At 37.9% G+C, this 26435-nt stretch overlaps 1 protein-coding gene across 7 annotated transcripts; it reads right to left on the minus strand.

Moving 5' to 3' along the window:
* Positions 1-585: 585 nt before the first annotated feature.
* On the minus strand, positions 586-24712 carry Gtf2h2c (GTF2H2 family member C). 7 transcript variants are annotated; one of them, XM_060385636.1, is made up of 17 exons: positions 24601-24645; positions 22939-23305; positions 20941-21023; positions 20347-20424; positions 20017-20053; positions 19726-19812; positions 17543-17593; positions 17122-17176; positions 13831-13936; positions 12778-12868; positions 12560-12647; positions 12019-12126; positions 10470-10533; positions 8496-8599; positions 7821-7923; positions 3987-4026; positions 586-805 (listed from the first exon to the last, which is right to left on the minus strand). In XM_060385636.1, the coding sequence occupies exons 3-17, from the start codon at positions 20994-20996 to the stop codon at positions 686-688; spliced, it is 1188 nt and encodes a 395-aa protein (XP_060241619.1). In that variant the 5' UTR covers positions 20997-21023; positions 22939-23305; positions 24601-24645; the 3' UTR covers positions 586-685. The 7 variants fall into 7 exon arrangements, with proteins under 7 accessions (XP_060241619.1, XP_021520373.1, XP_021520374.1 ...); XM_060385639.1 differs by lacking the exon at positions 586-805 and adding an exon at positions 8826-8899 and having other exon boundaries at positions 3985-4026; XM_021664698.2 differs by lacking the exon at positions 22939-23305 and having other exon boundaries at positions 24601-24712.
* Between the last annotated feature and the right edge of the window lie 1723 nt (positions 24713-26435).

The raw sequence follows: 26435 nt of genomic DNA on the forward strand, positions 1-26435 counted from the left end.
TTTTTTGCAGTGTTTTTTTAATAACAAAAATTAAAAAAAAAAAAACAGCACTAAATGAACGTGAATCCTGAGATAAGCATCTATTATTTTAGTACATTGGACTCTAGTCACTTTAGTGTGTGTGTGTGTGTGTGTGTGTGTGTGTGTGTGTGTGTGCACTTTTTTTCCTTAAAGAGCATATTTTGGAGCTGAAAAGATGGTTCAGGGATTAAGAGTACTTACTGCTCTTACACAGGACCTGGTTCAGTTCCCAGCCCCCACACATGGCAGTTTAGAACTGCCTTTTAGCTGCAGGTCCAAGAAATCTGATGCCCTCTTCTGACTCCTATGGATACCTGCACTTAGGGTGAACATAAACTCATGTACACACACACACATGCATGTAAATAAAAATCTAAAACCAAAAAAATTAAGATTTTGATATCAATGCAATCATTATAAGTAATTATTTATAATAATGAATTAGACTGAAAATGACTCAAAATAATAGAAAACAAAATTACATTTTTATGTATATCTGTGATAGGACACAAATAAAAATACTCTATTTTCATAAGTTTCTTAAATTAGATTCTTCCTTCAAAGTTCTTTCGTGTTTTAGAGAGTTTATTGAAAGCATCATTTTATTTACAGTTACAAGTTTTGGATTTTTTAACCCACTCAACGTGTGTCCCACATGCTGAAATCAAATACCTGAAGGAGCTGGGACCTTATGGATACAGCCAGGACAAGAGTGCAGAGAGTCGTGAACAAAAACATCGCAGTCCACACAGAAAACATTCTGGCACACTGTGCAGACATAGACCTGCAATGGAAAGGAGAAAGGAATAAGCAAAAGTAGCTTACAGAAGTTACACACAGCACAGCCAAAAGACAGTCCAGGTGCTTTCTACATTCTTACCAATTTTCCCTACCCAACTACATACCTTATTACTTCCAATATTCTAAATCTAACACAATTTTCTCAAACCTAACACATTTCATTCCTCTGAAGTTGGCCCTTAGGAATAAAGAGTAACTCTTAGAAAAAGACCTCTCAATTGCAAAAGCTACATTTCCCTATTAAACCTTTAAAGAATACAAACCTATAATTCTAGTGCAGGCAAGAGGATCACAAATTAAAAGTCATCCAGACCAGCCTAGACAACAAGAACCTATCTTAAAAAACAAAACAAAAAAGCAAAAAAAAAGAAAAAAAAAAAACAACAACAACCAATACAACACTGTGTCAGATGACAAACATAAGATATATAAAAGTAAAAAAATTAATCAGTATTACATACATGGGTCCTTGTGCTTTGAGCTAAGATTCTAGGGCAACAACATATGGATTCAAAAATCACTGTGTTTCAAACATGTAAAGATGCGTTCTTTAAAACTGACAAATGTCCACAAGGACCAAATATATCTGGGCACAGGGTCTTTTCTGAGACTGACATTCAACCAAGGACCATGCATGGATATAACCAAGAACCTCCACTCAGATGTAGCCTGTGGTAGCTCAGTAACCAATTGGTTTCCCAAAGTGAGGGGAACAAGGACTATTTCTAACAGGAACTCAATGACTGGCTCTTTGGTCTCCCCACCCCCCCAAGGGAGGAGCAGTCCTGTTAGGCCACAGAGGAGGGCTTTGCAGCCAGTCCTGAAGATACCTGATAAAACAGGATCAGATGAATGGGGAGGAGGTCCCCCCCATCAGTGGACTTGGAAAGGGGCACGGTGGAGATGAGGGAGGGAGGGAAGGACGGGGAGGGAATGAGGGATCAGGACACGGCTGGGATACAGAGTTAATAAAATGTAACTGATAAAAAAAAAAATTTAAAAAAAATGTTAAAAAAAAAAAACTGACAAATGAAGCCTTCTGGTAACATGAAAGCTAGTCCTCCGGAAATGACCGGAAAGCTTCCTCCCTGGACTAGCTTTCATGTTACCAGAAGGATCCATTCATGCTTGCAAAGGAGGAAAGCAACGAACAGTCCTACCCCTATGGCACCACGGCAATGGCAGCACGGCACAACAACCCTAAGGGCACACACACAGCATGCATGCTGCAGTGGTAATCAACAGCTCTCCAATTGGACTTAACGTCCAGCCAACAGGAGGGAAATCAAGCCTGCTTAGAAACCTAGCCAACTACCCAGAGCTGGTAAAATCATAGATCTTGGAGGAGAAACTATATCCATGACTTTACAAAACCAGAGAAAACACTTAACTACATTCTAAATGTTTGTCCTTATACACAGACAAAAGTGTAGTCCTCATCTCTCATCAAGGAAACTTCCCTTTGCAACAGATGGCAACCATAATAGAAAACCACAACCAATCAAAATGTAGAGTTGTGGATCCCAGTCCCAACTGATACATTTAAAATACAACTCCAGCACCTAAGGCTCAGGGATCATTACAACAGAGTAGGTAAAGATTGTAAAAGTCAGAGAAACAGGGAGTATGTTGTAAGATTGTGTCCTAGGAATGTTAGAGAAGCTATACTCCTGATGTCTGATTTTGTAACTACCTAAACATGAACTGAACAAGGACAACATGCTAACATGGATATGGGAAATCCCATGGGGCCTCAACCCTACACAGAACTACACGCAACCACAGAATGCTGACAGAATTAAGTCTTCCCAATGGCTTATCCAGTATCAATGGTCAGATCTAAAAACATACATACATAGCATTATACAGACAGAGCAGATTTTGCTTGTATATTTAGGGATGGATGAATAAAGAGAGAGAGAGCTGAGAAGATGAAGCACTTTACCATGCAAACCTGAGTTTGATCCCCAGAACTCATATAACGGTTGAAGGAGAAAAGCCTTTTCCAAAAGCTGTTCTCTGACCGCCACACATGCACTGTGGCATTCGTGTGCTCACACTCTCGCATGCACATTCTACTCTCAAACACACTAATAATACATTTTAATACTCCCAAATGACTTTTAAAGTGGTTTTGGTTAGGATGAAGTTACTAATGACAAAGAAAAATGCAAGACTTTTGCTCAGTGCAGGGACTCAAATCCAGGGCTTCATGCATATTAAGTAGGGGCTCTACCTCTGACATATCCCATCAGTCCAAGGAATATAAAATTTAATTGAAATTAAAAAAATTCTCTATTTATTTTATATACTTATTTATTTACTTACTTATTTTTGAGAGGTGGGACACTGGCCAGACTAGTCCTGAACCTAAGATCCTCCTGCCTTAGCCTCCTAACTACTGGGTCATTATATACCTGCTCTTGTACCTACCTTAATAAAACTGCTTTATTTGTGAAAGCAAGCAGGACATGGTAGCCCAGACCTGTGATCTCAGTACTCGGGCTGCCACCATGTCCAGTTCTAAACTCTGCTGTCTTAAGATGAGAGCTCATGAAGCTGCCCCGCTGGCTTTGAAATCCTAGGTTCAAGTATTTTCTTTGCATTACATCGCAGTAGCTGAGATTATAGGCGCATGCCACTGCACCTGGCTCCGTCTTATGAAGCCACTGTGCTAATTTCAAAATGAGTTATAACAGATTCTAAAGTATAATACTATAATACTTTTAGTATTTCTAAACTAAATGCAATTCAGCTTGAAAAAGTGAACAGAAAGTATTAATATCTCTCTGTAGTGAAATAAGAATGAGAAAAACAAAACTTTGGCGGGGGATAAGGATGGGAGTGGGAATAAGGTGTCTCCATGTAGCCGTGGCTGTCCTGGACTCGCTTTGTAGACCAGGCTGGCCTCAAACTCACAGATATCCACCTGCCTCTGCCTCCCTGAGGGCTGGGATTACAGCTGTACACCACCACACCCTGCCAAAAAAACTATTTAAGTTATATTACGTTGTTCCCATTTTACCTCTATCTACCTTGTCTTTATAGGGAACAACCAGATATAAACCTAGCCTACAACAATCTACTTAAACTTATTATGGTGTCACTGTCTCAATATTTCTTATGTATAACTTAATGAATGTTGATAAAGGCAATGAACTTACATGTTGGTCTTTCAATTCCCCCTGACATCCATAGCAAAATCTGAAAAAGAAAATTTGAGAATCATTTTCATAGTGTTCACTCATTAAAATAATTCATCAAAATATTAGTACCTAGAATCATTTATTAAGTAACTATTTACATAAGTCAATAGTTTTTTTACTCGTACAGTATAGGCTACAGTACTCTTGTTATTGCCCAGTCTGTTGTCCCTTGCACTATCCCCAATAAACCCTATTTATAATTCTTAAGAGCAACAGGAAAAATTATATAATATGTCTCAGGTTATTATATAGCCCAAAATTTAGTTCTTATTTTCATTATAAATTAATACACACATATTAATATTAATATACAAATAAATTCTATCTAAATAGATAATATAAATACATAATATATAAAATATAAATATATTAAATCAATTCAATGTATAGCAACATCCCTGCCCAAAGATCCTCAGAACTTATTATAAAACAGCAATCTCAGCACGCCTTTAGTCCCAGAAGAGGCAGGGGATCTCTGAGTATGAGGCCAGTCTGATCTATAGAGTGAGTTCTAGGACAACCAGAGCTACATAGAAAAACCTTGTCTGAGGGAGAGGGTGTGGGGACAGGGATAACAAAAACAAACAAAACAAAAAACACCAGCAATCTTTATCTTATTCTTTTCACTTCATTTCTACCTCCCCTGAAGTACCTTCAAAATTTTTAACAGAGGAAAAAAAAAAAAAGGCTCAGCAGATAAAAGCACTTGCTGCCATTCCCAGTACCCATCAGACGGCTCACAACCTCCAGCTCCAAGAAGTTCCAACACCTCTAGCCTCCACCACACCTGTCCTCACATGCATATGTCCACACACATACACATAGGAGACAATAACAAAATCATTTTTAAAAAATTAGTGGACACACTTGTATGTGTGCAGTTTTAACTCTTTATAAGCACTAGCTGTGAACCTCCAACTACGGACGAATTTCTCTTTTAACCTTCTTGACCTAACAATGTGTATATGTATAAAAGTAATATCACTATTTCTTCTTTACTTTCTTTCTGTTGTTGTTGTTTTGGTTTTGGTTTGGTTCTTTGAGACAGGATTTTTTCTGTGTCACCTTGACTGACGTAGAACTCACTGGGTAGACCAGGATGGGCTTGAACTCAGAGACAGCCACCTGCTGTGTGCTAACACAGCCCAGCTTTCGTATTTCTATATAATTAAATCAACTTGTACAAAACAACATTCACTGTTTAGTTTATTACACATATAAATATTTCAGCTATGACAAGTCATATGCTGTAACTTCTCCTTTCTTTCTGTGTACGAATACATGTCCATGTGTGTGGAATGTGCATGTAACAGTGCATGTGCAGGCACATGTGGAAGCCTGAAGTCAATACCCTGACTTCTTTTTTTATTAGTCTCCATATTATTGTTGATTTGTTTTACCCAATTTAAACTTAATTTTGAGATAACGTTTCTTATTAAACCTAGAGCTACTGATTGGCTACTAGTTGGCCAGCAAGCCCCAGGAATCCTCTGTATCCCTGCAATCCCAGTGCTAAGACTATAGGAACACAATGTAGGCCCAGCATTTATTTCACCTGAGTGCTGGGGAACAGGAAACATGGGACCAACTGGGCCCATCTCCTTAGCGCCTCATTTTCTCCTTTTAGAAAGAAGTTGGAGGCACATCCTCAGATCCTATGTTCTTCTCTGTCCTACTTCTTCCAGAACTTCTACTAAAGTGTCTCTTTTTTTGTTACACAATTCTTATAATATTTATCTCTGTGTGTATGTGTGTGGACACTTGTGTGCTATGCCATGCATATGGACAACTTGTGAGAGTCAGTTCCCTCTTTCTACCATGTGGTCCTCAGGACGGAACTCAGGTTATCAGGCTTGGTGGCAGGTGCTTTATGAACTAAACCAGCCCTCCCCCAGAAGAGCCTTTCTGAGACTTCACAAGTCTGAAAACATCTTTATGTCTTCATGAACAAAACCGACAGCTTACCTGGGGATACAATTTAAGTCAATTATACTTTTCCCTCCAAATCTAAGGGCAAACGTTCTGGTTAGCACTAGTGTGGCTAACAGTGTTAGCATTTTGCTGCGTATTTTGAACTTTCACAATTGTGTAGAAAATTATGTTTTATAAAAGAAAAATATTTTCCTTGAACTATTCAACGATTTCCTACCCTACAATGTATCTTTCTTTATCATGTTATTCTCACAGTGGGCCTTCTATATCAATTCTATAAATATTCATCTGTTTCATCTTTAACTCCCCTATTTACTCCTCATTACACCTTTTATTCTACTTTCTAGCATATTTCTTCAACTCTATCTTCTAATCTATCTACTGGGTTTTTCATTAACTTCACACTTATATGCAACCTGAAACAATGCAACTTTGGTTTTAACTTGTCAGTTTGAACCAATATAAAAAAAAAAAAAACTTTCATATCTAGTATCAGTGAAGTATGGATAAATAATATATGAAGCTTCTCTAAAGAACAACTTTTCAACCTCTACCAAAACTCATATAACTTCTGACTCAGCAATTCTACCTGAGAATTTGTCATGCATATTCTTGCACAAGTATTAAGAGATACTTATAACAGCAAAGAAATAATCTTAAATATTCAATAGGAGAAAACTAGTTAGGCAAGCCATAATAATACATCCTTGAAATATGATGCAATTTGAAAAACAAGGCTAATCTAGACATGATTGTTTGAAATTACTTCTTTTGCTTATGTAGTATATGTGTGTGCATTCATGCAGAGGCCAGAGGTTGATATAGGATGGCTTCCTCAATCATTCTCTAATTAATTATTTATTCTCTATTTTATCTCTCGGGGCTGGAGAGATGGCTCAAAGGTTAAGAGTCCTGGCTGCCCTTCCAGAGAGTCTGAGTTCAATACCCAGCAACCATACAGTGGCTCACAACCATCTATAATGAGATCTGGTGCCCTCTTCTGGCATGCAGGTGTATGTGCAGACAGAACACTGTATACACAATAAATAAATCTTAGAAAGAATGAAACAAACAAATAAACAGTGTCTCTCATTGAACCTGGAGCTCACTGAATGGCTAGGGTAGCTGGCTAGTGAACCCCTGGGATTCTCCTGACTCTGCCTTCCAACACTGAAATTACAAGAATAGAAGGCTCCGTCCAGCATTTTTTTATGTGGGTGCTGGATATCCAAAGGCAAATCTTCACGCTTGCATGGTACATATCCTTACCCACTGAGCCATCTCTCCATCAGCATCTATTTCCTCTACACTATCTTTAAGTGGGAAAAATGATGAACAGATACATAATTATTTGGTGGTCAAAGGTTCCTATATGCTGATGCTCTTGGAAATAGTAAAGATTTATTTCCTAAAAAATCTAAAATCAACTGCCTATTTCTTCAGGTTTTACTACTGGACATGTCACACAAATAACATCAAGAAAATAATCACAGATTATTAAGAAAACAATCACTAGATTATGTTAAGCTAGCCTCTTCTCTTCAGTGATGTTCAAGAGGGACAGCTGTTAGGCATTCAGAAATTTTGGGGTTGGTTGTTAAACTACTGACAGCTGAAAACACTCCTAACCACTAAGCCACCTTTCTAGCCCCTACCCCCCCCCACACCAAACCAATATACCATCACTCTTAAATTCAAGTATGTGAATTTAGAGAAATAAACAGATTGCTAGAAACACAGAGTATTCCATATCTCATTTTCTAGATTAGAAATTTTACAAATTAATATGACTTTAAAGTGATAACTATTTCAATCATTAGTTTATCACTGTAACATATAAATTTATCAAAATTCATATACCTTTCTCCTTTATATTCTTCTAGGGGGATTTCTTGAAAAGCATCCAAAGGAAATAAATGATGATAAGATCGTGCCAAATGAGGAGCAGACACCAAAGTAAGACCTAATGAATAGACAGAAATATTAATAAGCCTAACTTCACAAAGACAATGGCTAAAAAGTCAAATAATATACTTAGAAAAAATACTTTGAGGTGTTTTCATGTCTATTCTAGTGAGGGGATCAAATCCAGGGCCTCACACACACTAGAAAAACTGCCACCATGCTACATATCCAGCACCCAAGCATTTTTAGGACCCTGAGTGTTTTTTACCTATAGCCATAAAAAGAGATTTCAGGATAGAATTTACTTTGTCACTAAATGCATGACCACTTAGAAAACAATTTGCTTATTTATAAATGAAAGAAGATCTTAGAATTATATTAATTCCTCATATATAATGATTCTATAAAGGTAAGAGCCAAAAATGTCTATTAAATCTATTATAGTGCTTTTAAAGATAACATTTATCAGAAAGAGAATCAGAAAACTTCTATAATGCTGTTTATTCTTAGAAATGGATTCCTGGGCCCTCAATGAAAAAAGAAACTTATATTTGTGCTTATTTCAGCAGCTATACAGATAGGGAGTTATTTAATGCTAATTTATTCAATAAAGAAGAATAGGGTTCTTACCACATATTTTACATTCAACAGGAAGCTCACAATACTTTGCCCGACACTGTGGACAGAAATAGCCTCCCAATGTAAGCCCTGGCTCAGTGCTATTATCCAAATGCCTGTGGAAGAAGAAAGTTATTTTTAAAAGGTGAAAAGAGCTAATGAAAGTCTGTAATGCCGGGCATGGTAGCATTCACTCAGGAGGCAGAGGCAGGCAAACCTCTATGAGTTCAAAGCCAGCCTGGTCTACAAATTGAGTCCAGGACAGTCAGGGCTCTGTTACACAGAGAAATCCTGTCTCGAAAACAAAAAAAAAAAAGTATGTAACTCAATCCCAGTACTCACAGAGGCAGATCGCTGTGAGTTTAAGGCCAGCCTTGTCTAATAGTGAGGTCCAGCCAGGGCTACATAGTAAGACCCTGTCTCAAAAGACAAGACATAAAACAAAATAAAATAAATAAAATTTTATTGGAAAACATGTATGTCTTGTTTTGTTTTTTGTTTTTTCTGTCTTTACTTCTAAAGTTTCCCTTACTGTCTTTGAATTCACTATTTTTTCTTTTTTGGTGACTAATCTCCTGGTCTCATCCAGTGTGTTTTTCTTTTCTTTTCAGATTCATTTTATTTTTAATTCTGGGGAGGGGCCAGAGTATGTCCACATGAATAGAAGTAACCTTAGATACAGAGGTGTTAGATCCCCTGGACCTAAAGTTACAGACAGCTGTGAGTCCAGTGTAGCTGCTAGGAACCAAATTTTGGTCCTGTGGAACATTATATAATCTTAACTGAGCCATATCTTCAGCCCCTCCAGCGTACTTCTCATCTCATACATCATGGTTTGAGATGAATCCTTCTGAATTGTTTTCAAGTTCTCCTTCACTTACAGACTTATATAGTATTTTAATATTGTCATCTACTAACTCTAGCAAGTGTTTTCCAGCAGCTTTCCTTCTGTAGTTTTTCCTCTTTGTTATTCTCATTTTTTCATATTTTCTCTATAACCCCCTTCTCCAACCCTCCTTCCCCTATCTCCTTTTTTCCTTTCCTCCCTCTCTCCTTCCCTGCCTCCCTCTCTTCCCACTGTCTCTATATAACCCAAACCAGCCTTAAATTTGCTATGATCCTCCCTTCTCTTCCCGAAGTGCTGGCATGTGTTGACAGCACAAGCTTGCTGTCAGATATTAAAAATAATGTTGTTCTAGGTGCTAATTTTTTCTCCATAAATATTCACAGCTTTGTTTTAGAATAAAGTAACTTATTATCTATTCAAAATTTCTTCTAAGCATCATTAGTCTGGTCTAGATCAACCACTAACCTAACTGGCCCCATTATTATAGGTTCTATCAAATGTCTTTTGTGCAACTGAGAAATGAACTTTATTTATTTATGAACCTTATGCAGAGAGTTAAGTACTTTCCACTCAGCTCTATGCCTGGCCCTGCTTTCCCTTTTTATTCTACAAGAGTCTTACTAAGCTACCCAAGCACCCAGCAAGGTCGATTTTTTCTTTTTTTATTTATATCCCATTATTTTTTATTACTAGAATAAACATATATATCTACTAATAAACATGTATATATCTACTAATCATCTGCTAATATCTGCATTTTTAGTTTATCTATTTGTAACTTTTATAAATATATCCTATAACCCAAAGTGACCTCAAACTTAAAACTATCACGTTGCCGTAGTCTCCTGAGCCCCGGAATTATAGGTGAGGACAGGTGTGCTGGTTCATACCTTAACACACACTTTTAACTTAGATGACTGGTAATATGCTATGCACTTGCTCCTTGCCATTTTATTTAGTAATATATTCTGACAATCACAGCATGGACATATATAAAGAGGGTCATTTCATTTAATGGCTATGTAGATGGTATTAGTTTATAAACATCCTTATACTTTAAGACCTTCAATTTAAGTTAAAACTTAGAGAAATGATTTTAAATGTTAAAAGATTACCACTGACAGTTATTCTTTACTTACGCCATGCTGAAGGATGGTTTTGCATCCTGATCGGACAAAGAAGCAATGGTATGCTGAGGGAATCCTTAATAGATTAAAAAAAATTAAAGCATTAATTTCTTTTTATAGGCAAAGAACAGAATTTTAGGACTATGAATCTAAACTATCCCTACCAGAACGTCAACAAAGTTGATAAAAGCTTTTTCTTCACTTTCAGGTAGATATGTGCCTAACACAGTATGATGAAACTAATTCCAAGGTATAAGAAAAACTAGAGGAAAGGGGGAAGAATCTATCTACACATTTGACCTCACATCCAAAATGTATACATATATTTTTAATTTAATAATACTGCACTGAAAAAGAAACAGTTCACATATTTTATGCAGTCCAAATACGGACTACATGAATTAGTTTTTCTTTATCTAAGCACATATTTCTGTTTAAAATTTTAAAATTTGAGGGGGTAGATATGGGAGGGATTAGAGAAAGAAATAGGGCATAAATATTATCAAAATATGGCAGGCAGTGGTGGTGCACACCTTGAGAGACAGAGGCAGGTGGATTTCTGTAAGTTCAAGGCAAGCCTGGTCTACAACCAAGGCTAGACAAAGAAACCCTGTCTAGAAAAAAGAAAAAAAGAATTATTCTAAATACTTCATTTATATTAACTCAATCTTCCCAACACACAAGTATATACTAACATAGTTTACAAAATCAGTAACAAAAACACAGGAAGAAGAGTTACTAGTTCAAAAATGGCCAAAACAAACATAGAAAAGCATTTCATTTCACTGGCATTTTAAAAAGCAAGATGATTTTTAAATGTTTTAAAAGAAAAAGTTATACCTTCTAAGCACATCAATATAGTATGTGTTTGTTATAATTTTTTTAGAAAATAAAGAAAAACCAAAATTATTTTAAATGCCAGGTATAGTGACTCAAACATTTATTCCTAGCAGTTGGAAGGTAAAGGCAGGTGGATCTCAGTGAGATCGAGGCCAGCCTGGTCTACAAAGTGTGTTCCAAGACACAGAGAAACCCTGTCTCGGTAAAAATAAATAAATAAATAAATAAATAAGTAAATGAATAAATTAATAAATGAGTAAATAAATAAATAAGGAAAAAAAAGATTTTGTAGCTTATTTAAGAAATTTCAGCCAGGCGTGATGCTGCACACCTTTAATCCCAGCACTCAGGAAGGCAGAGGCAAGAAGATCGCAAGTCCAGGATAGCCAACAAAGAAACCCTGTCTCAAAAACACCAAAAAAAAAAAAAAAAAGAGAGAGACAGAGAAGAGAAAAATTTCTTACCACAAGTATTTTTCATTAAATACAATATCTTCATATCTTTCTGGCTTAACCACAAAGCCAAAAGTATTTTTATACAATAGACAGGATTGTGGGTAGCTTTAAAATTCTCTTTATAAACATGCATTATTATTTTAATTATAAAGGATTTAAGTAAGGAAGATTCTTAAATGTTAAAATAATAACTTATACAAATAAAAATAGAATGCCTAGTTTAAATCAAAGGCACACATTTAAAGAAACACAGAAGAGACACGTACCCATTCGAATAAGTGAGCATTCAGAGCTTGAGCTGGCAGGAGGAGGGCTCACGTGATGTGCTAACAACTCTTTGTAATGGGTTTCATCTAAGATAACATGGTATGTGCCTAACAAGCAAAAGCAAAACACAACAATCTTAAAGACAAGCACTTCCGTGTAACTCTATGAACATTTCATCAGATGAAAATATATAATTTCATAACCATTTAAAGTAAATTATTACTTAAAAACAATTTAATTTAAATCTCTCAATCAGCTTCTCTAGGCATAATAGCAACTAAAATTAAATCCAAGCTACATAATCTTTACAAATTATTACATATAGTGAAATTACTAAGTGTTTGAAACTCTAAAACACTGACCTATTGAGAATTCCTTGCATTTTAAATGCTTGCTCAGAAAATCAATGATGTTTAAGATTACAGCTACATTTTGGTCTACAGACATAAAATGGTTTACGTTCAATGGTGTAAAACATCCTACTTAATTAACAAATTATTTCTTACGTAATTATAATTACCGAAGACAAAAGAAATTTACCACCAGTTTCACGAGCAAGTACAGTACAAACTCGAACCTCCGCAGACAATCCAATAACAGACACTCTAATTTTAGCTGTCTTCAGGGTCTTCATAAGATGCAAAAACATGAAATATTTCAGGAGAAAAAGAAAAATATTTACGAATAATAACCTTGACAACTAGTGATAAATTTATTGCAGAATTTTCTTTAGCGCCTAACTTCAGCTTTGGTCCTACCTTGACGAGATCATAAATATTAGATGGATCACAAGTTGTAAGGCTGCTGAAGATGATTAGGACTTCTCTACTTGTATGTCCAGGCATATGTCTACAAAGGTGAAGATACATTCCAATAGGTCAGATAAATTACACTAGCTAAGAATTTATCCAAAAGGGACTGTACACATGGTTTATACATTGAAGCTACAAAGTGAGGCAATAAATGTTAACAAGGTTATAGTCCACTCACAGATCTCGCAATAGGATATTACTGTAAATAACTCAGGTTGACCCAGCCTCATGAGCCTCCGCCTTAGTGTCTGGAGTGCTGGATTACTACCTCACCATACATGCCTAGCCATTCAATTTCATCTCAATTAAAAACTTTTTTATAACTCTTGTGCACAGCTACAGATTTTGTTGTATTTTTCTAAACCCATTACAGATATACTTTAACTGATAAAATATAAATTAAAAATAACCAACACCAAAATAAACATCATGTATGACATTTTAGATTTTTTTTTCCTACTTAACCCTTTTGCTATAAGCTTCATGAAACTATATGTTAATGTAGTTTCAACACAATGCACAGAAAAAACTTATGAAACAATTATAAATAATAATATAAACTGGTTATGGCTATGCATGCCTGTACTCTCAGCATTTGGGAGATGGAGATGGAAGAATCAGGAGTCCAGGACATCCTCAGTTACACAGCAAGCTGAGGGGCAGCCTGAGCAACATGGGAAAACACTGTCTTGAAGGAAAGAAGAAGGAGAAGAGGAAGGGGAAGGAGGAAGGGGAAGGAAGGAAGGAAGGAAGGAAGGAAGGAAGGAAGGAAGGAAGGAAGGAAATGGGGCCTGGACAAACAGCAGGTAAGAGCACATACTGTTCCTACAGAGGCCAGAGTTCAATTCTCAGCACCCACATTTGGCAGTTCATAACTTCTGGTATAGCTCCAAGTGATCTGACACTCTTTGGCCTGCTCTATTCATGTACACATACACATATATACACAGAGACGCATAATTAAAAGTAAAATAAATAAATAAATTTAAAGATACTAACTTCAGGGTTTGCATAGCCATACTTAAGGAATTATAGAGTGATGGTTCTCCATTGCAGGTCATATCCACAGCTTTCTTCAAAGATGTTATGTGTTTCCTTGGGTTTCCTACAGTAGAACGAAAAAACTTTTAATAAAACACTATATATAAATATAGAAAAGCATGTTGTTTCCAAACTGTACAAATCTATGATTTTTAAAGAACAGAATGGCTTTAATTTCTATTTTTATCAATTTGCATTTTTATCAGCAATGTTTAGTAAAAAGTCTCATTTCTTATATTTGTTTGTTTTGTTTTATTGTTTTTCAAGACAGTCTCACTAAGTAGCCCTGGCTGTCCTGGAACTCACTATGTAGACCAGACTGGCCTTAAACTCAAGAGATCCACCTGCCTCTGCCTCTTGAGTGCTGGGATTAAAGTCGTGCACCACCACCTTGGCACAACAGTCTTACTGGAAATAAAATATATATAGATAGATAGATATAAAATCTGTATCCAGGAATATACATTTAAAATTAATATTAATCTAGAATGAATAATTTTTATTCTTAAGAAGTAAAGATGAGATATATCTGTATATATCACCATTTGTAAGTTCAGTATTTTCATATTTTAGCATTCCTGAAACAGAAAAATTTCAAGTTCTAGGCCTGCCTGAGCTACATAGTGTCAAAAAAAAGTGAAAAGTTCCTAGAAAGATTATTAATATAAATGATTAATTTTTTATGTAGGTGAACAAAGAAAAAAGCAGTGACATATAAAATTTTATTAGTGAAGTAAATATTCATAAAAAATGTCACGATTCCTTATTTTTCATAGGGGAAGAAAACAAGCATTCACAAAGACCTAAAACAGGATGATTCTAACAAATAAGCAGATGTGTTACTTTTGCAACATCTTTGAGGATTAAAAGCCTTTTTACGAGCCTGCCTGTGCCTGTCAATGCTTCGAAAACAGTTGACAGACATCAGCACTACCCTGCTATAAATAACTCATGACTAACTGCTAGGCTTTCCCGCCTTCTTCTGTTTTGCTATGCTGTGTCTGGAAGTCTGAGACTGGGTCTTATAACTTCAAATTCACTAGCCCAGGATGGCCTGGAACTTACAATTATCTTGCCTCAACAGTGCCGGAAACACAGGTTCCCGTAACACCTGCTTTGTTTGTTAAGTAGGTTTTGGTCTTTTCTGGCATGAACTGTCTATTTCCATTTTCTAACAAACCCAAACAAGTGAAATGACACAGACCCACCTAACAGTAGGAGTACTAACACCCAAACCTCAACCTCCTGGTTCTCTACCTACTTCCCTACTACCATCCCACCAAAACATTTACAAATCCACTGTGTGGGGGAAACAGGAGAAATGCACTTTACCTCAGCCTCAGTGTGGCTTACAGCAATGGTCTGATTGTCAGGAGAGAAACTGTCCAAGAGGCTTATCAGAATCCCTAAAGGACAGTTCTTTTCAACATATGAATTCACTGGCATCTATACAAAACTGCTTTGAATTTGAGGCCAGCAGAGAAAAGAGTTGACTCTTCTTCCTCAATCACATGACAATCCTAGTTAGTCTGTGGGGCTGACATCCTTCCATTCTGCTATGGGCACAGCATGTAATCTGAGCCAACCAACAAAATATTTCATCTCCCTGGCTGTTGAAATGAAGTTAGAAAAAACAGAGATCCCTAGAAACAGGTACATGAAAAATTAGCCTGCCTCTAAATATATCCCAATTTCCTTTTTTTCAATTTTTTTTTTTTTTTTTTTTTTTTTTTTTTTTTTTTTTTTTTTTTTTTTGTAAATGGTTGTTTTAGCTGCATGTATGTCTGTGCACCCTGCATGTGTCTGGTGTCCCTAGAGACCAGACGATGGTATTATACCTGCTGAAGTGGGGTTACAAATAATTATAGAGTGACATGTGGGTGCTAGCAATTGAATTTGGAGCCAGTTGGCTCTTTGCTATTGAGCCATCTCTTCAGCCCTAGTTTCGTTTCTTTTGGTACTGGTTATCAAACCCAGGGCACTAGCCTTCCCTAAGACTATTTGAAGGGTGTGATAGTTTAATGTAATTGGCCCCCAGAGCTCATAGGGAGTGGCACTATTAGAAGGTGTGACCTTGCTGGAGGAAGTGTATCATTGTACAAGCAGGCTTTGAGCTCTCAGATGCTCAAGCCACACCCACTGGGCCAGTCTCCGGCTCCCCTCAGATCAAGTCATAGAACCGTCAATTCTGTCTCTAGTACCATGCCAGCCTGTATGCTCCCGTGCTTCTGACCATGATGGTAAGCCACTGAAACTGTATGCCAGAGCCAATTAAACGCTGTCTTTTTTTAAGAGTTGCCATGGTTAAGCCAGGTGTGGTGAAGTATACCTTTAATCCCACTTAGAGGCAGAAGCAGATGGATCTCTGAGTTTCAAACAGGCCTGATCTACAAGGTGAGTCCAGGACAGCCAAGGCTACACAGAGAAACCCTGTCTCAAAAAACAAAAGAAAAGAAAACAAATAAAAGGTTCCATAATGTCTCTTCACAGCAATAAAACCCTAAGACAGGGGGATTACTGTCAACTGATTTCTTGGCACACTTTTAGCAAATGTATATTTGATTTCAGAATCAACAACTATGTCATCTCCCTTATGTGTAGTAGTAGAAAAGATTGAGAACCTAATTTAAGGAATAGTATATTTTAAGGGATAGTATGTTTTACAAAAAAAAAAGAGTGCTGAAATTTGTAACAGCATATATAATAAAGGCAAAAGAAATTGCTGTTAGAATCGTTTCATTTTTAATTTCTTTACTTTATGTGTATGACTGTTTTGCCTGCATGTATGTGGTCAAAAAAGGGTGTCAGATCCCCTGGAACTGGAGTAACAGACAGTCATGAGCCCATGTATGAGTGCTGAGAACCAAACTCAGGTCCTCTGCAAGAACAAGTGCAATGAGCCATTCATAAATAGCCCAATTCAACTTTCATACCTTTTGCTTTTTAAATTAGATATTTTTTTAATTTGAAAATTAATTGAATTTATGAATAGTTAGCAATTAGGCTATCTTATATTTTTAGGATAAGAATATATATTTGAATAAACATATTTACTTCCAGTGCAATATATCCACACTTCAGTTTGAAACAATTAATAGTAGGTCTCAAAAGTTCAATAGAGAGTCAGTAAGTTGTTTCACCTAAAATGCACAGAAGAAAGTTTCACTTTACATACCAGGCAGCCACATAGACAAGATCAGAGCTAGGTAAGCAAAGTCCTTGAGTCTTATAAGATACTTTCATGCATACCTGAGAGTTCAGTGAGTTTTTCAGCTCTTTTGCTCTTAGTTACAATTATTCCAATCTCAAAATAAAAACAAAAATAATGATTTTAATATAACAAATTATTTCATAAAAATCCATGTACTATCAATTAGTAACTGCAGAAAAAAAAAAGAAACACATGAAATCTTTTCTCATGGTGTTTTTTAAAAATCTAGGTATGACTGACTATACATTTTTGAAACTCAGTACATGTTTAACTTTTAGAGTTATTTTGTTCTTCACTATTAAGTATATCTATATAGTATATATACCTATATACTAAATATAGGTACATAATCTGGTTCCCTTAATACTTCAAAGAATATATGCCCCATTTAAAAGATTAAACTATATTTGACAGCAAAATAGGAATCTAGTTCTGAATTCTACCATTTTATCTACATACCTGACTGATAGGATTTTGATCAAAATATTCTTCTACAAAGTATTCCAATAACTGTTGAAAGAAAATTAAGAAAGCATTATATAAAGGCAAAAGAGCAACAATAAACATGCCAATATTCTGTAGAACCGATTATTAAGCAGCACTTCTCATGACCTTTGGGGGGGCAGACAAGGGTATCATTTGAAAGAGTGTCTCAGTATGCATCCCTGGCTAGCCTCATCTCACTCCTAGGCTGACACTGAACTCTGAGTAATGCTCCTTTCCCTGCCTCCTGAGCGCTGGATTTTAGGTAGGTAACACCACCACTCTCAGCTTATCATAAATTTCAAACACATTTTGAAAATGTTAGTTGTAAAAGCATAGTGAAAATCTGCAGGTGAAATGGGTAGTAAGACAGACACAGCCCAGTTTGAAGATGAAGCTATGTCAAGCACAGGTATCTGCTGCCCCTACTATGGGAAGCTGAAACAGGAGGGTCTCCTAATGCAAGGAGTTTGGGGTCAGCTGAGGAAACACAGCAAGGTCTGATCTTGAAATTCAAAACCAAAAAATAAAAAGTATTGAACTTGTCTAAAAAAATGTAAATAAGAGAAAGATCCAACAAAGACAGAGGTAAGAACAAAATCAAGAACAGGTCCTAGTAAATCAGAATGTTAGCAAGGTGCAGTGTACACATCTTTAGTCCCAGCACTCGGGAGGCAGTGCTGGCAGAGGAAGGCAGTCCCTGAGTCTCTGGTGTACAGTTAGTTCTAGGACAGCCAGGACTACACAGAGACTCTATCTCAAAATAAGTAAGTTGGAATATCATTAATGTGTTAAGTTGAAAATACAGATTCAAAAAGTCAAAGGAGAATGAAAACTCAGTTGAGGGGGCAGAAACTAGCCTCGAGAACAGAGATTCTCAGTAGGATGTGACTTCTTTGGGGATCAAACGACCCTTTCACAGGGGTCAACTAAGATCATTGGAAAACACAAATAAACATGATTCTTATCAGTAGCAAAATACAGTTGTAGAACGAAAAAATTTTATGGTTGGGAATCATAACAACACGAGGAACTCTGTTAAAGGGTCACAGCATTTGAAAGGTTAAGAACCACTGATTTACAGAAATAATAAACCAAACAACCACTTATTCAGGTTGTTGTTTTGTTCTGTTTTGTTTTTCCAGACAAGGTTTCTTTGCTGTAGCCCAGACTGTCCTGGAACTGTAACCCAGGCTGACCTCAAACTCACAAAGATCCACCTGCCTCTATCTCCAGAGTGCTAGAATTAAAGTCATGTGCCACCACTACCCAGCCTCAAGTCCTTTTTTTAAACACTTTATTTTTATTATCAGGTTCTATGTGTGAGAATATGCACCATAGGACACTTGTAGAGGTCAGAGGACAACTTTCTAGAGTTAGCAGGTTTTTCTCCTTTCACCATTTTTTCTTTTTAGATTTATTTATTTTATGTGTATGGATGTTTTGCCTGTATGTATATCTGTGCACCACATAAGTGCCTGGTGCCTGTGGAAGCCAGAAAAGAGCATTGCATTTCCTGAAACAGGAGTTATAGCCAGTTATAAACCGCAATATGGGTGCTGGAAGCTTAGATTGTCAGTTTTGCTGGCCCTTTTTTTTTTTTAAAGATACTGTAGGATTAACTCAAAATATATTTACGGACTAGTTCTTGGAATAAAAAGTTGCTTTAGAAAATGATCTTGCGGGACTGGAGAGATGGGTGTTCTTTTTTTTTTTTATGTATTTATTTATGTGTATGAGTACTCTGTTTGCATGTGTGCCTTCATGACAGAAGAGGGCACCAGATCCCAGTATAGATGGTTGTAAGCCACCCTGTGGTTGCTGGGAATTGAACTTAGGACCTCTGGAAGAGCAGCCAGTGCTCTTAATTGCTGAGCCATCTCTCCAGCCCCCTAGATGGCTGTTCTTCCAGAGGTCCTGAGTTCAATTCCCAGCAACCAGATGGTGGCTCACAACCATCTATACTGGGATCTGGTGTCCTCTTCTGTCATGTACGTAGAGTACTTGTCATAAATAAACAAACAAACAAATAAATAGAAGATAAATAAATGAAAAAAAAATCTTGCAGCATTTCTACTTATAACATTTGTTATTAATTGCAAAAACAAATCAAAACAAAATGTCCCGCATTAGCACAGACATACATGCGTTTACTATACCTTCAAAGTACATGTCAGTCTATTGGGCTTTAAATCTTGATCCTCCATTGTTCTCGATCCATCCACCACCACATAAAGGTGGCGCATCTACCAAAAACAAATGAGGAAGACAATTTCTAAGTATATTTTTGAATAAGAAGCAAAAATATCATTTAATACTCAAATATCCTAAACACACATTTTAAATATATTCTTTTAAAAACTGTTGTTTTACTGTTTATTCTGCCAAGTCAGAATATTTCTCTGATCCAACTAGTTCTGCACAAGTAAAAGGAAAGAATCGTAACATACCATCCCAAGTCGAACTTGTCCATGGTGCTCAAACACTCTGTTAAAATTACAAAAATACTTTAATTGCTACCAAAAAAAATCAATAAAACAATCTGTATTTTTAGTGAACTATTAACCTTTGGAATACATATAACGACAGGCATCATGGATAGTCTCTGAAGACCACTTTCGTGGGGTGCAGGGATATTGCTAGTTCTTTACCCCAGTCAGACAATGGTGGTTGAGCTTCCCTCAGCATGCAGTTAAAAAGAAGTGCTACGGATGGCTACAGTGGGACAGAAAGGCTTCAAGAATGCATTTTCTTTTGTAACTCTCAGAAGTAATTCATACCTTTTCCTCTTTGCCTTGAAGAGAATGTCTTCTATTGTAGCTTTAAGTGATCCAGTTTCATCTTCTTTAAGAATTTCCCTGGAAACAAGTTATTTGTTTTAATATGATAAAAATACTAACCCAAATAAAAATGAAAACATGAGAAGATTTGTATATGAATGTTCACAGCAGCACAATCCATAATGGCAAGAAAATTAGAACTGATATAAATGTTCGTCACATGCTGAATGAATAAACAAAAATGTAGTATAACAGTATATATATACTATCTAGCAATTACAAAGAAACATACAACATGAATGAGCTTTGAAAATTATATAAGATGTACAAGAAAGGTGAATCTATAGATTATAACTTGTTATCTGCAGGTGGTAGAAATAAAATGAGTATAAAGGACCTTATCATCATGATTAAAATGTTCTAAAAGTAGTTTATGGCAAGAGCTATATAAAAATAGTAAATTTTACTCAAAAAAATTCATTGGATTTTAAATTGACATTTATGAATTTTAACACATATAAAACACACTTTAAAAACTGAAGTTAAGAAGAAAGAGACAATATCTACAACATGGGACAATTATATTCTACTTACCATGTCCTCTCATAGCCTCCTTCCCACCGCTTAGTTCTTTCAGGTTCTTCATCCATTTTTTTATGATATATACTTATTCAACACTGTAAATAAAAAAAAAAATCACAAGTTTTCCAAAGATGGTTGTTACAAAATTATTCTAATTACTTGATAGTTAAGGACAAAGTTTAAAATATCAGAATGCAAGGTCATTTTATTCTTGTAGTTTATTCAGGACCTATTCTATGAAAATAAAAAAATATCAGCCAGGCAGTGGTGGCATACACCTTTAATCCCAACACTTGGGAGGCAGAGGCAGGTGGATCTCTGTGAGTTTGAGACCAGCCTGGTCTACAGAGGGAGTTCTAGGAAAGCCAAGGCTACACCGAGAAACCCTGTCTCAAAAAACAAAATACAAATGTCTCATAAAACTGTTTCCTAATCCCAATAAATGTTATGACTATTTACAGACAAACCTGGCACCAACAAAAATAAGCATGTTTTTTTGTAATTTGTAAGAAAACAAGGTTCTTTCATGGATATGTCACTGAACAAGGCCATAAAAATCTGAGAAAGAACATATGAGACTAAACATAACCAACCATTGTAGCTGAGTGATCAATACAAAGCAATTCATTGCTCTCTCCTGTGTATAGGTTTGAATTTTCTCATAATCACATTTTAAAAAATAAAATTTATAATTTATAAACAGGTAAATGCTACAGCTCATAATTCAACAAGATACAAAACTGCATACGCAATATGACCTTAACTATTAAAGGAAAAAAAGATAAAAGGAAATGTTGCGTGTTTTAAGTATCACAGTTGGGAGCGGTGGTGCCTTTAATGCCAGCACTTCACTCCACAGGCAGATCCCTGAGTATGGGCCAGCCTGGTCTACATAACAAGTATTATAAATGGTTTCATCTGTAAGATAGGATTAAGATTAATTGGAGTTTTCTGCTTTTAATTATCTTATATATATTAATATAATATCTACTTCTTTAATAATTAGGGACAAAATTTCTGGAGATGACAGCTCACAGGTTAAATTCCAGCTGGAGAAATGCAGCAAGTCTGAGACCAGAGTGGTCTACACAGTGAGCTCCAGGCTAGGCTGGGATAGAAAATGAGACTCTATCTCAAAAACAAAAAGAAAGAAAGAAAGAAAGAAAGGAAGGAAGGAAGGAAGGAAGGAAGGAAGGAAGGAAGGAAGGAAGGAAGGAAGGGTGGGTGAAAATTTGGCATTGGATTTGTTCCCCCCAACAACACCACCACCACATGCTCGGTTTCTTCTCCCATAAGGACTCTTAAATGCCAAGACACTATGGACAAAAGCATATCCTCTAACATTGGCAGGGACAAAGATACCTTTTTTTCTGAGTGGGGGGGGGGTTATAAAGACTATAAGCAATACTTTATCCTCCTTCTGTAACACTGTTTCTATAGAAAAACTGAAATGGGCCCGGATGTAGCTCAATTGAAAGAGTGCTTGTCTAGAATGCACAAAGCCCTCAGAATGATCTCCAGAACCACATAACGAGAAAGACAGCACAAACTTGTAATCCCAGCACTCAGTGGAGGCAGGAGGATAAGAAGTTCAAGGATGGGGTCAGGCAGTGGTGAACTCCTTTTATCCCAGTTCTTGGAAGACAGAAGCAGGTGAATCTCTGTGAGTTCAAGGCCAGCCTAAGAGACATGAGACCCTGTCTCAAGGGAGAGAGGGTTTCTGAAGGCATAACACCTGAGTTGTTTTTTTTTAATTAATTAATTTATTCAATTTACATCATAACCATAGCCCCCTCCCTCCTCTCCTCCTGGTCCCATCCTCTCTTCTCCCATCCTCCCTCTCCTACTCCTCAGAAAAGGAGAAGCCTCACCCACATACACCCAAGCTCATCAAGTCACATCAAGGCTGAGCACATCCTCTTCCTCCATGGCCTAGTGAGGCAGTCCTGCCAAGGTGGAATGATCAAAAAGCAGAGAGTCCATGTCAGAGACAGACCCTGCTCCACTTACTAGGGTACACACATGAAGCCTGAGATGCCCATTGGCTATATCTGTGGCCTAGGTCCAATCTACACATGGTCCTCGGTTGGTTCTTCAGTTTCTGCCCTGGTTAGCTGGCTCTGTTGGTCTTCTTGTGAAGCTCCTGCCACCTCCAGGTCCTTCTAGCCTTCCTTTCACTTTTCCACAAGGCTCCCAATGCTTCACCCAATGTTTGGCTGAGTATCAAAGACCTGAGCCAACCCCCCCCCCCTCCTCCGGCATTCACACACAAACACAGCTGTAATCCCAAACCTAGAGGCAGGATTGGGGGAAGAAGGAAGAACTTGGTGGCCAGCCAGTCTAGCCAATCAGTATGCTCCAGGCTCAAGAAGAGACCCTATCAAAAAAAGGAGAGAATACAAAGACACCAGACATCAGTTTCTAGGGTACACACATATACCACAGATACACAACACATACACAAATACGGGGGCAGTAGAGGGAGAAATGGGTATGTCATGGTAGTGTGCTGAGGTTTTTCTGTTTTGTTTTTTATTTTTCAAGACAGGGTTTCTCTGTGTGCAGCCCTGGCTGTCCTGGACTCACTTTGTAGACCTGGCTGGCTTTGAACGCACAGAGGTCTGCCTGCCTCTGCCTCTGAGATATTTTTCTATCCGTTAAAGGCAAATTATCAAGTTTTCTGAGACAAATGATGAGGGATTTCTTAATTCAGTGAGAAGTATACAAGCGTAGCAGATTTCATAAAAAGCCCCTTAGGAAGCTGGATGGCCGTGGCACACCCTTTTAATCCCAGCACTCTGGGTGGCAGAGGCAGGTGGATCTCTGTGAGTTCGAGGCCAGCCTGGTCTACAAAGTGAGTCCAGGACACCCAGGGCTACACAGAGAAACCCTGTCCCAGTAAAACAAAAAAAAAAAAAAAAAAAAATTAAATTCTGCTAAAATGAGCAGAATCACAGCACAAGTGTGTGCCCGTGCACATATACTGCATTTAAACTTTCAAAATAGGTTCCACCACATCAATATATATTTTACATGTTACTCTTTTATTATTCTCTTAAGTTCAGAGAAGATGAGAAACAATGAATAAAACTGTACAACTTTTGGCTCATCGTATACGGGGCATCTTAATTAAAACTGCTTTTAAATGGAGGGTCTGACAGGAAGGAATCCCCAGACTGCAGATACACTAGTCCACCTCTTAGAATTTCAGCCATCACACCCATCCACCCGCGAGAGGCTGAAAGTCAGTCCACAGCGTGCTTCCCGTCAAAGAGCTGGGAATGCCATCAGCCAACACGAGAGCCGCAGCGCGCGCGGCGACCGGGGGGCTCTGCCTCACCCTACCCTTGCCTGGCCCGAGGACGACTGACAAGGGCGATTACCGTGCCTGTTTTTCGGAAATGGACAGTTCTGGTGCTGCAATCTCGCTTCAGGTCACACAGCTAGAGATATGAGGCCAACAGGAGGCCGAGCCGAGGAGAAACAACGGTCCCCCGACTCGGCAGGCGGAAGCTGCCGGTCTCCCTGCACACGCCCCTCCCGCCGTCTTCCAGGTCCCCCGAGGCCAGCCCGGGCATCGCACTTCGGTCCTCTACTCTAGGCTCCTCCCGTCCACCTCGCACTCACCCTCCACAACCTCGGGGCCGCGCGAGCCTCCACCCGTAGACTCACCGGCTCTTAAAGACACGACCATCACCGGAAGTGCCGGCAGTCAGTGAGCATCGCCAAAATATCTCCGCAGCGCACTGGAGCCACGCAAAGAAGTGTTCCGGGGCTGCGGAAAACTGCTGCCAGAAGGGGGAGCCGTGGCCAAGAGCTTAACTTTCCCTTCCGCCTCTTCAGCTCTGAGCGAACACAGTTTGGAGTGACAGCTGAGGAATCACCCAGAACAGGAACGTTTAACCACTGCTGGCAGCTGGGCGAAAACTCTCCGGGTAAAGAAAACTGCAATTGCAATCTCTAAGGCAGAAGCATATTGGTATGGTTGGGGTACGGCCAGAGTGAGCGTGGGACAGCTGAACTTGTGACTGGACAGGATCTGTGTATAAATGACAAATTAGAGATGACTTCAAGATTTCTACAATGGGGTGAACTTCTGCAGGCCAAACAGCCAAAACAACAAGTTCTGGATATGTTATATGTCAACTTAGGGGGATTTTTTTAAATATGTCTGGATGGTTTTGCCTGCATTCATGTCTGTGCACCATGTGTCTAGTTAGGGTGGGGACAGAAGATGGCATATGATACCCTGGAACTAGAGTTACAGACATTTGCTATCTACCATGTGAACGATGGGAATCAAATCCCGGCCCTCTGAGATAGCAGCAAATGCTCTTGACTGCTGAGCCATGTCTCCAGCCCTGCTCCCTGAATAACACCCCACCACCACCACGTCGCAGCTCACGCTCTTTAAACCAAGAATAAAAGGATTCGCCCAATAAATTTTAAATACATTTAAAGCCTATCTGTGAAGAGGTAGGACACATCCAGACTTTTCCCAGTCATAACTTTGGCTCTGAACAAATTTTAAGACTAAGACTTAAACTCTTAAAATTTTAAGAGTTTAAGACTAAGCTAGGAAGATGAGAGGCAGCAGTCACTGAACATAAGCCCTCTCTGGCTTTTCTCTTTCATTTTTTTAAACATTTTCCCCACTAAGTCACTCTCTTCTCTTGGATCCCAGGAACGACAAGACTGATCTGTAAACACCTTTATGACTAGAAACCAAAACGACTCCAAGCAAGAGCAAGCCTGGCGAGACATACCTCCTCCCAAAGGGGGCCAATTACTTAGGATGTGAGGCTCAACGCTGGCACTGGGGTAACCACCTCACGCTAAACAGATGACATCAATAACAAGTTCCCTGGGAGCCCTTGCAAAACCAGAACTGACTAGCATAAGCAATCAGACCCATGCCGTGACCAGATCACCTGTGCTGTCACCTTTGCAAATGTCAAGCCTCCATTTCCCTTTTCTATAAAATCTCAACATTACTCTCAGCCCCTTGAAGACAAACTTGGTGTCAGCAAACCCCTTTATCTGTTTTTCTCATCGTGGTCACTTTAATAAAAATCTTTCCATGCCATTCATCATTATTTGTCTCTTTGGCAAACTTATACCAGTGGCCAAAGACAGTCTGCTGGGATTCTTGGAACACAGACTTTTGCACTAAAACTTTATTGACAAGAGTACTAAAGCAAAACAAATGTGCACAAAATCATAGCAATCCCAGTATGACTAACATTCCAATCACATACAAAGTAATAATGAAATTATCTTACATAGTGAAATATTTTTTCAGTCCATAAAACTAAGAACTGTGAAGAACTGAAATGGAACTGACTGTGGCAGTACATATCCCAGAACTAGCCGGAGGCTAAAGGATTACAAATTCAAGATTGGCCTGGACTTTAAGTCCAAACACACACACACACTTTTACATACATACACACACTTTTACGTGTGTGTGTGTGTGTGTCTGTGTGTGTCTGTGTGATGGTGGTGTT

The sequence above is a fragment of the Meriones unguiculatus genome, chromosome 6, assembly GCF_030254825.1.
Source record: "Meriones unguiculatus strain TT.TT164.6M chromosome 6, Bangor_MerUng_6.1, whole genome shotgun sequence".
In the NCBI taxonomy this organism is placed as follows: Eukaryota; Metazoa; Chordata; class Mammalia; order Rodentia; family Muridae; genus Meriones; species Meriones unguiculatus.